A 13505-nucleotide genomic window follows, 5' to 3' on the forward strand; every position below is an offset into this window, starting at 1 on the left:
AGTGGATTGTTTGCCTTAATAATATTTGTCATTATTTTCATGACTGAATGAAATGTAGCAAGTATTTTTGTCATGCAATGTGCTCAATATTTCAAGGTTCGTAAGTCAATTCCATGCATTAGTATTAAAGAAAGTATGTCCAAGAACAAGACTATGGCAGGTAGGCTTGATATTTGAAGAGGGTTTTGATCTGCCTTGCATGGGCCAGTAGGCCTGCTTCTGTGTTCCTTCTTTCTTATATTCATATAAACATACTCATGGGAAAAAGCTTTGCTTTTTGTCTGTAGGACCCACTGGAACTGCCACTTCCCAAGGGCAAATCTTTAGATACTGCCCATTATAAGGAAAAAGGTACTGTAAGGCAAAAAATCAGCTATAGAGCAAGCTTGTTATAGAAGCCATTGCCTCAGCATCTGCCTATTCATTTCCCAGGACACCGACAGACCTCACCATCCTTGTACCATGGATGGAAATGAGCTAATCACTCCTGAATCTCTTGGACCACAAAATGGGTAGAAGCACAGTGGAAAAGAGGAAACAGAGCACACTGTTAATCTGAGTATACAATGAACCAAGACCCAGCTAAGCCAGCTATCACGACAATAGTAATAAGGATTGCATGGATCTCTACACCGAACACACAGGACTCTTTTGGTAACTATGCAGTAAGTGTAGAATGTGCAAATAACAGTACCTCAGTACAACATAAATGAAGCTACAGTCCAGCTAGATCAAGTTTTTCAAAATTTTTCTACACTGTGTATCAAATGAGTGATTTTTAAGTTAACTTTGAGCATGTTTGGTGGACTCATCCTACATGTGTTTCATACAGAATGGCCAAAAAATCTAGATTCATAAACAAGGTTTTTAATCTGAATGCCATATTTCAACTTCTCCACCACTTTGTGTGTTGTATTTCATTTTAACCCTTTGACTGTTTTCGTCGTATATATACGTCTTACGAGCCAGTGTTTCGGACGTATATGTACTCAATAATTCTAGCGGCTTCAAATCAAGCAGGAGAAAGCTGGTAGGCCCACATGTGAGAGAATGGGTCTGTATGGTCAGTGCGCACCACATAAAAAAAATCCTGCAGCACGCAGTGCATAATGGAAAAAAAAAAAACTGACCATTTTTTTGGATTAAAACGCCGACTTTGAAGTGTATTTTCATATAGCATTTATCGTTGTATTCTCGTTTTCATGGTCTCAAGTCATAAAATGAAAAACACATTGCACAAATAGAGATGATTTTGATTAGTTTCACGATGAAAACGACCTTGAAATTGAGCTCAAAGTAGCAGAAGTGTTCAATTTTTATCAATGTTCAAGGGTAAGCAAATCACACCACACGTCCAATACACGTCAACTGGGGAGTCTAATATTCTTTCACTAGTGCATTGATATTATTTATACCATTTTTACAATAATGCAGTAGACTGCATAATAGTAAACTTTGTATTTTTTGTATGAATAAAAAATCAAAATAGAAAGCAATAGTAATATAAGAGGGGCCTATACACGTGACTAATGAACAGAGAATATGTTATTTTAGTGCCAAGAATGTCTACATTGTTTATTCTGGATCCTATTTTGAAATTGGCATCTTTTTTAATTTGCGTGAAATTGGCCAAACTACCAATTTCTAACCACTTTATTGGGTAGTTCAAATCGATAAATGGGCGGTTTCTTGTACTCAATTGATAGAAAAAATGGATTTCTAAAGAAATAGCTATGAGTTTGGTCAACTGGATCAACAGAATTGGCCAAGAACAGGGCTTAAAGTCGGCGAAATCGCCAATGCGTATATGTCGCCGAGACCGCTAACTTCGCGGGAGCGTAATTCCCTGAGTTTTTCACCAAATTTCGTATTTTTGGTGTCGTTGCCATAGGGAAAAGATTTTCTATCATTTCATAAGAAATTTTTTTTTTTTTTTTTTTTCAAAAATTTTGCAACAATGACAGTTTCAGAAAGGGGCTTGCGGCAGTCAAAGGGTTAATAATGAATAATTGGTTCTTATCTGTTTGGTAAAAACTGGCAAAGATTTGCTGTGGGTATTGGAAAATTAATTTCACTTAATTTTTCCCCAGTAGTTTTTGTATCAAATGAAACAATACTCAGCATTAAAACAACCACATTTGTAGTACCATATATGATTTACTGAACTAGTTGCAAATAAAAACAATTATAAAACACACTGCTCTTTATCAGAGATATACTTATCTGGAACACCCCTTCCCATCTTTAGATCAATTATAAGAGCAACCACTATACCCAAAAAGTAGTCAGTGTGAATAACCACTTATTAAATCCTACCTTTTGAATGGAAACAAGGATCTACTGTATCTACGGGGAATATCTCTCCAGATATATACTCTGGAATGGACTCCATATCTCATACTGTCTGGTTCATTTTTCATACTAAATTGCACAAGTCATGAGGGCAAAAACTTGAGAAAATAAATTATTGCTCATTTTGTAATGAGGATACTTTTATAACATGCTACAGTACTATATAATACAAGAAATTGTTAGCTACATTTATCCTTGTAACCTTTTCTCCATAATGCCATAATACTGTATATATTATACAATAGCACCATTTAATATCACTGTCACTGCTATCTGGAATATTATTACAGTACAGTACAAAATAATACCAAAACTCTGTTCAAGAAATTGTGTCCCAGCTCTGTGGCTGCCACAGAATTTCTAAACATTCTTTATGTTATAGTGTCAAGGACACAGATTTTCTTTTGTTGCATATAAATTTAGCCTAAAAGCAAAGCTAATTGCCCAATAAAAATGACAAGGGGCTTCACTTGAGCGTGTTCTGTTACTTATACAGCAGTATGTATGGGTCACATTCAGTTTAAGTTATAAAACAGGAATCTATCCATTTAGGGCACTACCTAGAATTATATCAAGAAGAAAATCCTTACAAACATTACCAGAAAAACATATATGTAACAATGATTATAATTTACCTTCTTTTGCTTCTGACACCTTCCTGCTGGGTGTTTTTTTTGGAGAAGCTTTTGGGCTTGGGGTTCTTGATTTTGGATGAAGAATCTCATCTTTATGACTAGAGTTAACATCATCCAAAACACTAGCCTCAACTTTTGAACAAGTAGCTTTGCCATATGTAGCTATGCTCATATTACTACTGCTTTCATCAACAGAGCCAACACAACTTTCAATAGCAGCTATTTCAATATTAGGTGTAGTGCCACTTTCATTACTATTAATATTAGAAGCACAAGATATGTCCATGACAGAAGTTGTACTTATACTTAGCTGGTCAAGCTTAGGCTCATCATCCTTACATTTATCATCTACAGCAGCATGTGGAAAGAAATTGCAAGCATTTATATGCAATGCCTTAATTACAGAAGCAGTATTTGCAATATTCTACACTACAGTACAGTACACTAATACCATTATTAAAATATTTTATAAAGAGTCATTTAAATTATAACATCTGCAAACCACTTCTGGCAAGACAGTTATTGAATGAATGATGGTGGGAAACTACCAATGTAGTAAAAACATTATACACTGCATTAAATTTTTTTTATCAAATCAGCCATATCCAACCAAGGCAGGGTGACCTAAAAAGAAAAACAAAAGTTTCTGTTTTTAACTTTAGTAAAGTACATAGGTGAAGGGGTTTCTAGCCCCCTTGCTCTCGGCATCTTAGTCACCTCTTACGATATGCATGGCTTATGGAGGAAGAATTCTGTTCCACTTCCCCAAAGAGATAAGAGGAAATAACCAAGAACTAGCAAGAAAATAGAAGAAAACCCAGAGGAGTGTGTATATTTATGCTTGTTTAATAAATGTATGAAAGAGGGGAAGGTACCTAGGGATTGGCAGAGAGCATGTATAGTCCCTTTATATAAAGGGAAAGGGGACAAAAGAGACTGCAAAAATTATAGAGGAATAAGTTTACTGAGTATACCAGGAAAAGTGTACGGTAGGGTTATAATTGAAAGAATTAGAGGTAAGACAGAATGTAGGATTGCGGATGAGCAAGAAGGCTTCAGAGTGGGTAGGGGATGAGTAGATCAAGTGTTTACATTGAAGCATATATGTGAACAGTATTTAGATAAAGGTAGGGAAGTTTTTATTGCATTTATGGATTTAGAAAAGGCATATGATAGAGTGGATAGAGGAGCAATGTGGCAGATGTTGCAAGTATATGGAATAGGTGGTAAGTTATTAAATGCTGTAAAGAGTTTTTATGAGGATAGTGAGGCTCAGGTTAGGGTGTGTAGAAGAGAGGGAAACTACTTCCTGGTAAAAGTAGGTCTTAGACAGGGATGTGTAATGTCACCATGGTTGTTTAATATATTTATAGATGGGGTTGTAAAGGAAGTAAATGCTAGGGTGTTCGGGAGAGGGGTGGGATTAAATTTTGGGGAATCAAATTCAAAATGGGAATTGACACAGTTACTTTTTGCTGATGATACTGTGCTTATGGAAGATTCTAAAGAAAAATTGCAAAGGTTAGTGGATGAGTTTGGGAATGTGTGTAAAGGTAGAAAGTTGAAAGTGAACATAGAAAAGAGTAAGGTGATGAGGGTGTCAAATGATTTAGATAAAGAAAAATTGGATATCAAATTGGGGAGGAGGAGTATGGAAGAAGTGAATGTTTTCAGATACTTGGGAGTTGACGTGTCGGCGGATGGATTTATGAAGGATGAGGTTAATCATAGAATTGATGAGGGAAAAAAGGTGAGTGGTGCGTTGAGGTATATGTGGAGTCAAAAAACGTTATCTATGGAGGCAAAGAAGGGAATGTATGAAAGTATAGTAGTACCAACACTCTTATATGGGTGTGAAGCTTGGGTGGTAAATGCAGCAGCGAGGAGACGGTTGGAGGCAGTGGAGATGTCCTGTTTAAGGGCAATGTGTGGTGTAAATATTATGCAGAAAATTCGGAGTGTGGAAATTAGGAAAAGGTGTGGAGTTAATAAAAGTATTAGTCAGAGGGCAGAAGAGGGGTTGTTGAGGTGGTTTGGTCATTTAGAGAGAATGGATCAAAGTAGAATGACATGGAAAGCATATAAATCTATAGGGCAAGGAAGGCGGGGTAGGGGTCGTCCTCAAAAGAGTTGGAGAGAGGGGGTAAAGGAGGTTTTGTGGGCAAGGGGCTTGGACTTCCAGCAAGCGTGCGTGAGCGTGTTAGATAGGAGTGAATGGAGACGAATGGTACTTGGGACCTGACGATCTGTTGGAGTGTGAGCAGGGTAATATTTAGTGAAGGGATTCAGGGAAACCGGTTATTTTCATATAGTCGGACTTGAGTCCTGGAAATGGGAAGTACAATGCCTGCACTTTAAAGGAGGGGTTTGGGATATTGGCAGTTTGGAGGGATATGTTGTATATCTTTATATGTGTATGCTTCTAAACTGTTGTATTCTGAGCACCTCTGCAAAAACAGTGATAATGTGCGAGTGTGGTGAAAGTGTTGAATGATGATGAAAGTATTTTCTTTTTGGGGATTTTCTTTCTTTTTTGGGTCACCCTGCCTCGGTGGGAGACGGCCGACTTGTTGAAAAAAAAAAAAAAACATGCATGTGTAGTGTGACCCATGTGTAAGTAGAAGTAGCAAGATGTACCTGAATCCTTGCATGTTTATGAGATAGAAAAAAGACACCAGTAATCCTACCATCATGTAAATCACTTACAGGCTTCTATTTTACACTCACTTGGCAGGATGGTAATACCTCCCTGGACAGTTGCTGTCTACCAACCTACTACCTAGAATTATATTAAATTATATTAACCCTTTGACTGTCGCGGCCGTATATATATGTTTGTGAGGTACCGTGTTTGACGTATATATACTCATAAATTCTAGCGGCTTCAAATCAGGCAGGAGAAAGCTAGTAGGCCCACATGTGAGAGAATGGGTCTGTGTGGTCAGTGTGCACCACATAAAAAAAATCCTGGAGGACGCAGTGCATAATGAGAAAAAAAAAACTCCGACCGTTTTTTTTAATTAAAATGCCGACTTTGTGGTCTATTTTCGTATAGTATTTGTGGTTGTATTCTCGTTTTCATGGTCTCATTTGATAGAATGGAAACTACATTATAGAAATGGAGGTGATTTTGATTAATTTTACTATAAAAAGAACCTGGAAATGGAGCACAAAGTACAGGAAATGTTTGATTTTTGCCGATGTTCAAAAGTAAACAAATGATGTCATTGTCCAATAAATGTCCAAATAGCCATTCTAATACGCAGTCATGAATGGGTTGATGTAATTTTTACAATTATTACAGTATTGCAGTAGTCTGCATAACAGTAAATCTTCTATTTTTTGTTTGAATAAAATTTCAAAATAAAAAGCAAGAGTAATATCACAGGGACCTGGAGACATGACTGATGAACAAAGAAAATCTTATTTTAGTGCCAGGAATGTCTGCATTGTTCATTCTGGACCTTATTTTGAAATTGTCGTATTTTTTAATTTTCGTGAAATTGGCCAAATTGCAAATTTCTGACCATGTTATTGGGTAGTTGAAATCGGTAAATGGGCAGTTTCTTGTGCTCAATCGATAGAAAAAATAGAGTTCTGAAGAAATAGTTATGAGTTTGGTTGACTGGAATAACGGAATTAGCCGAAAATAGGGCTCAAAGTGGGCGAAATTGCCGATTTTTAAATATCGCCGAAGTCGCTAACTTCGCGAGAGCGTAATTCCGTCAGTTTTCCATCAAATTTCGTTTTTTTTGGTGTCTTTACAATCGGGAAAAGATTCTCTATCATTTCATAAGAAAAAATAATTTTTTTTTTTTCGAATATTTTGCGACACCAGGAGCAACTTCAGGATTGGGCCCTTCGACAGTCAAAGGGTTAAATGTAGCCAGACTTGAGTCCTGGAAATGGGAAGTACAATGCCTGCACTCTAAAGGAGGGGTTTGGGATATTGGCAGTTTGGAGGGATATATTGTGTATTTTTATACATATATACTTCTCAACTGTTGTATTCCGAGCACCTCTGCAAAAACAGTGATTATGTGTGAGTGAGGTAAAAGTGTTGAATGATGATGAAAGTATTTTCTTTTTGGGGCTTTTCTTTCTTTTTGGGTCACCCTGCCTCGGTGGGAGACGGCCAACTTTTAAAAAAAAAAAAAAAAAAAAAAAAAATATATATATATAACTTTCTGTCAGTAAAATAATGATGAGGTTCCTCCAATTCAACTACATTCTAGAGTCCACTAGTACTGTATTCTGATTAAGATACAAATGTATTTTAGCATCCCTAAAAGTGTTTACTTGTATTAAACATCTTACTAAACTATAAATGATGTCCATAAGCCACTTGTACTTCTACTAGAAGCCTATTCTTGTCTACACAATATCAAAAAATAATTTTAAATGTGGTTCAGTGCTGAAACAACACATGTGCAGAGGTAGCCCACATAGAACTCCAAGTAAGGAATTTTGTTATACCTAGAGGTATACTTGGAGGATGTTCTGGGGGTCAATGCCCCCATGACCCAGTCCATGATAAAGTCTTGTGGTTGATCAGGACCTGATCAAACAGGCTGTTACTGCTGGCTGCATGGAAACCAACATACAAACCACAGCCCGGCTGGTCAGGTACTGACTTTGTGTGTCTGTCCAGCTCCCTCTTGAAGACAACCAGGGAGTCTTGAAGACAACCAGCACCAAATGCAATGAACAATGGTTCAATTGAAAGCCAACAAAAACATGGAACAATGAAAAGTGCTAAATCCCTAAGGATTATACAACACCTGGGGAATGGAAGGTAATTAGGACTTATCCAAAAAAGTGGAAAATAGCTCCAATTCCTTGAACCAGAGCCCTTCACCAGCATGAATGCATCTCCTCAGTAGAGCAAACAAAGCTATGTGGCTTTGTGACAAACTTCTTAAGTGACAACTGTTCATTATTACTTATCCAGAAATCATTTTTAATGTAGACAACTAGTTCTACTAGTGGTATCACCCACAAGTATTTGTAGCTGAGAAGCATCAAATCATTTACAATTTATTATTCCCGAAAACAGTCAATGTGGCTCACTCTTGGCACCACCAATATACGGGTAGATGAAAGCGAGAAGCAACCCTAAATGAGGCCTTATGGCAATATATCAGTATCACTGAAGAAAAATTTTCCACGAATTTCAAACTAAAAACAAGTATCAAACCATTTATAATTGTACTGTCAATTTTTTTTTTTATGAAGTGGTGTTGTGACATAATACTATATGAACCCCATAATTAGGAGCAGGATCACAACATGAAGAGATAGTATGAGGCAAAACAAAGCTACAGGTGGGATGAGTTGGCTGTTAAATACTAAGGAGCTGGATATCTCAAGATAAAAGTTTAGCACTGTAACACTGCTATATTAAAGCTGAAGCCTGATGGAAAATGTTTAACTCCTGAAAAAGAGTAACTAGTAGAGAAGTGCTGCTGAGATGTTCAAAATGTTAGCTGACAAAGAAAGGTTTAGAGTACTGCTGCCATGGTTACATGCAGCTTGGAAGCTGCATGCGAACCACTTTTAATGCTACACCCAACTACAACAAGTAACCCAAGCATAACCACTTATATACAATTAAGTCCCTACATACACACACAATCTTCTTTGTTGCTGGTCCTCTCAAGCAGGCTTGGAGTAATTGTAACTGAAGCTGAATGTGATTAATTGCATTTTTTAGTAATTGAAATTATGATTAAAAAGTAATTGTAATTGAACTTTTAGATGAAAAAGTAATTATAATTTTGAATGATTTGTCAAGCTTATACCTGCTTACATTAAATCATAAAACTGGGATACTAGGATGGGCTAATGGCACACTGAAAGTTCAAATCAAATAGAACATAACTAAACATTCTGATGTTTGGGTTCCATCCAGTACTTGTACTGCAGAGTCAGGTTTGTGTTGGCTGTATAACAAATATTATGCATAAGTTTTTCTCTGACTGAAAATGTAACTAATGGTATTTTTGTACATTGTTCAAGTACTTGCAAAATATGAAATATAACATTTGTTTATTATTTCAAACATTTAACAATGATTTTGACATTATTATAATTTGAACTAATTGAAAATAATATAATACAAAATATCAAGTAGATGCAACTGTAATTTGTTATGTTTCTGATCAAGTAATTGTAAATGAAAATCTGGAAGAATAATTGAAAATGTAACTGTGACTGACTTTGAATCATATAATTACTCCAAGCCTGCTCTCAAGCGGGAAAATTTCAGTTGACATAAAAACTTATTACTGCAGAATACCTGCAAGTAATGAAAAAAAAAAATTCTTACCACTTAATGGTCCTTGGGGAAGATTGTTAGGAAAATACTTCGAGTCTGTATCAAATGAGTAGTCAAGGATGGAGAGCAAAGTCTTGGTCAGGCGTAGTAGATCATTGAAGCTATAGAAACCAAAGTAGATGAGATAGCGTGCAAGCTTCACAACCTGGAAAGTTAAAAAACTTCTTGAAGAATGACTACTCTCAAACACCAGATTATCTTTAACATTTTGTCTATTGCATCAATAGAAAGTCTAAGCTGAACATATTTGTTGAGCAGAGGAAACACAGAAGTAAATTCAACTATTATCATTATCATACTGATTCTGCATGGGATGTGATTTCCAGAATCGCCAGAGGTTAGATGCTTATACGTACCTGACTACCAAGTTACATACCAAATTCAATTAATAAAAAAAACATAAGTAAGACACTTGGTTTTTTACTTGATCGAAACTCTTGGTGAATTCAAAAACTTACCTCAAAGGTCAGTTTATTCTGTTCACAATCTGAAAAGCTCCACATCTTGTCCACCACATTACACAGATATTCTTCCACAAAGATGATAACATCTTTGAAAGTGGTTGCTGCAGCTTCTGTACTATGCATAGCTGCATGCTTGTCATAACTGAAATACATACAACTTTTTAACTAAATATATTTATTACTTGGAAAAGTCAAGTTTTAATTGTTTTAAAAATGTAAATGCAACAGATCTGAATAGAAACACAATTTAAACTATAAATTTATATGTGATAATGAAATATTAACATTTTTAGGTGTAAATAACTACGAAGACTTTTTAAATAAAAATTGAATGCACTGTATTATGATTGAAATTTCAACGTATCTGTGTAGGATAACTGAATGTACCAATTTATCACACAAATTAACTTTACTGGCCTGAAAGTGGATGCAATGAAAACTGTACAGTTATTTCTACACACAAATATGCATGATATATTGAACACAATTTGTGGACAAGTTATTCATACATATGAAACATTAATGAATTAAGAAAAGAACACTATTTGTAATGCACATGATGTTGCAGCTATTATCAAGCTTGTATTACATCCACAGTTTAAGAGGAAGCATGAATTTATCTTAGATGATTCATACGAGAATTTATTGTATAATACAATAGAACCTTAAACATCTTTAATAATTAGCAATGACTCCCTAAAACTTTTTTTTTATAAGCAAAATTCAGAATTGGCAGATATACTGGATCTAGATAACAGCTTATTTATTGTATGTCTTGTTATACTACAATCCTAATTTTTCTCCGACTTTAGAGGTAACTTGATAACACAAGACTAAGATGCTGGAGGCTTTTGGCATGAAAAGATTTTTTTGTTTTTTTTAAACAAACCAGTCATATACCACTGAGGCAGGGTGACCTAAAAGGACCCTTGCTCCCGGCATTTTAGTTGCCTCTTAAGACACGCATAGCTTATGGACAAAGAATTCTGTTCAACTGCCCCATGGAGAATAATATAATATAATATAAAAAGTTTTGGAGTGAGATTAACAAGTTAAGGAAGCCTAGAGAACAAATGGATTTGTCAGTTAAAAATAGGAGAGGAGAGTTATTAAATGGAGAGTTAGAGGTACTGGGAAGATGGAGGGAATATTTTGAGGAATTGTTAAATGTTGATGAAGATAGGGAAGCTGTGATTTCGTGTATAGGGCAAGGAGGAATAACATCTTGTAGGAGTGAGGAAGAGCCAGTTGTGAGTGTGGAGGAAGTTCGTGAGGCAGTAGGTAAAATGAAAGGGGGTAAGGCAGCCGGGATTGATGGGATAAAGATAGAAATGTTAAAAGCAGGTGGGGATATAGTTTTGGAGTGGTTGGTGCAATTATTTAATAAATGTATGGAAGAGGGTAAGGTACCTAGGGATTGGCAGAGAGCATGCATAGTTCCTTTGTATAAAGGCAAAGGGGATAAAAGAGAGTGCAAAAATTATAGGGGGATAAGTCTGTTGAGTAGTTTGTTAGATTATGTATTGGTGGATAAAAGGTTGATGGGTAGGCTCCAGGATGTACATGTTTATAGAGGGGCAACTGATATATCGGATCATTATTTAGTTGTAGCTACAGTTAGAGTAAGACGTAGATGGGAAAAGAGGAAGGTGGCAACAACAAGTAAGAGGGAGGTGAAAGTGTATAAACTAAGGGAGGAGGAAGTTCGGGCGAGATATAAGCGACTATTGGCAGAAAGGTGGGCTAGTGCAAAGATGAGTAGTGGGGGGGTGAAGAGGGTTGGAATAGTTTTAAAAATGCAGTATTGGAATGTGGGGCAGAAGTTTGTGGTTATAGGAGGGTGGGGGCAGGAGGAAAGAGGAGTGATTGGTGGAATGATGAAGTAAAGGGTGTGATAAGAGAGAAAAAGGTAACTTATGAGAGGTTTTTACAAAGCAGAAGTGTTATAAGAAGAGCAGAGTATATGGAGAGTAAAAGAAAGGTGAAGAGAGTGGTGAGAGAGTGCAAAAGGAGAGCAGATGAAAGAGTGGGAGAGGCACTGTCAAGAAATTTTAATGAAAATAAGAAAAAATTTTGGAGTGAGTTAAACAAGTTAAGAAAGCCTAGGGAAAGTATGGATTTGTCAGTTAAAAACAGAGTAGGGGAGTTAGTAGACGGGGAGAGGGAGGTATTAGGTAGATGGCGAGAATATTTTGAGGAACCTTTAAATGTTGAGTAAGAAAGGGAGGCAGTAATTTCATGCACTGGCCAGGGAGGTATACCATCTTTTAGGAGTGAAGAAGAGCAGAATGTAAGTGTGGTGGAGGTACGTGAGGCATTACGTAGAATGAAAGGGGGTAAAGCAGCTGGAACTGATGGGATCATGACAAAAATGTTAAAAGCAGGGGGGGATATAGTGTTGGAGTGGTTGGTACTTTTGTTTAATAAATGTATGAAAGAGGGGAAGTTACCTAGTGATTGGCAGAGAGCATGTATAATCCCTTTATATAAAGGGAAAGGGAACAAAAGAGATTGTAAAAATTATAGAGGAATAAGTTTACTGAGTATACCAGGAAAAGTTTACTGAGTATACCAGGAAAAGTATACAGTAGGGTTATAATTGAAAGAATTAGAGGTAAGACAGAATGTAGGATTGCGGATGAGCAAGGAGGTTTCAGAGTGGGTAGGGGATGTGTAGATCAAGTGTTTACATTGAAACATATATGTGAACAGTATTTAGATAAAGGTAGGGAAGTTTTTATTGCATTTATAGATTTAGAAAAGGCATATGATAGAGTGGATAGAGGAGCAATGTGGCAGATGTTGCAAGTATATGGAATAGGTGGTAAGTTACTAAATGCTGTAAAGAGTTTTTATGAGGATAGTGAGGCTCAGGTTAGGGTGTGTAGAAGAGAGGGAGACTACTTCCCAGTAAAAGTAGGTCTTAGACAGGGATGTGTAATGTCACCATGGTTGTTTAATATATTTATAGATGGGGTTGTAAAAGAAGTAAATGCTAGGGTGTTCGGGAGAGGGGTGGGATTAAATTATGGGGAATCAAATTCAAAATGGGAATTGACATAGTTACTTTTTGCTGATAATACTGTGCTTATGGGAGATTATAAAGAAAAATTGCAAAGGTTAGTGGATGAATTTGGGAATGTGTGTAAAAGTAGAAAGTTGAAAGTGAACATAGAAAAGAGTAAAGTGATGAGGGTATCAAATGATTTAGATAAAGAAAAATTGGATAACAAATTGGGGAGGAGTATGGAAGAAGTGAATGTTTTCAGATACTTGGGAGTTGACGTGTCAGCAGACGGATTTATGAAGGGTGAGGTTAATCATAGAATTGATGAGGGGAAAAAAGGTGAGTGGTGCATTGAGGTATATGTGGAGTCAAAAAACGTTATCTATGGAGGCAAAGAAGGGAATGTATGAAAGTATAGTAGTACCAACACTCTTATATGGATGTGAAGCTTCGGTGGTAAATGCAGCAGCGAGGAGACGGTTGGAGGCAGTGGAGATGTCCTGTTTAAGGGCAATGTGTGGTGTAAATATTATGCAGAAAATTAGGAGTGTGGAAATTAGGAAAAGGTGTGGAGTTAATAAAAGTATTAGTCAGAGGGCAGAAGAGGGGTTGTTGAGGTGGTTTGGTGATTTAGAGAGAATGGATCAAAGTAGAATGACATGGAAAGCATATAAATCTATAGGGGAAGGAAGGCGGGGTAGGGGTTGTCC

The 13505-nt window shown here is 36.5% G+C and overlaps 1 protein-coding gene across 16 annotated transcripts in view; it reads right to left on the minus strand.

The window, feature by feature from the left end:
- The window catches only part of Itpr (Inositol 1,4,5,-trisphosphate receptor), a 590630-nt gene that overhangs the window by 384596 nt on the left and 192529 nt on the right, over positions 1 to 13505 (minus strand). For 12 of the 16 annotated variants that reach the window (XM_070084080.1, XM_070084079.1, XM_070084075.1 and 9 more), the window contains 3 exons: positions 9783 to 9930; positions 9316 to 9469; positions 2988 to 3335 (listed from right to left, as the gene is read on the minus strand). In XM_070084080.1, the coding sequence (XP_069940181.1) occupies positions 2988 to 3335; positions 9316 to 9469; positions 9783 to 9930 (650 nt within the window). The remainder of the gene's footprint in view (positions 1 to 2987; positions 3336 to 9315; positions 9470 to 9782; positions 9931 to 13505) is intronic. The other 4 variants (XM_070084086.1, XM_070084085.1, XM_070084084.1 and 1 more) reach the window with 1 other exon arrangement.

The sequence above is a fragment of the Cherax quadricarinatus genome, chromosome 11 (assembly GCF_038502225.1).
Source record: "Cherax quadricarinatus isolate ZL_2023a chromosome 11, ASM3850222v1, whole genome shotgun sequence".
NCBI lineage: Eukaryota > Metazoa > Arthropoda > Malacostraca > Decapoda > Parastacidae > Cherax > Cherax quadricarinatus.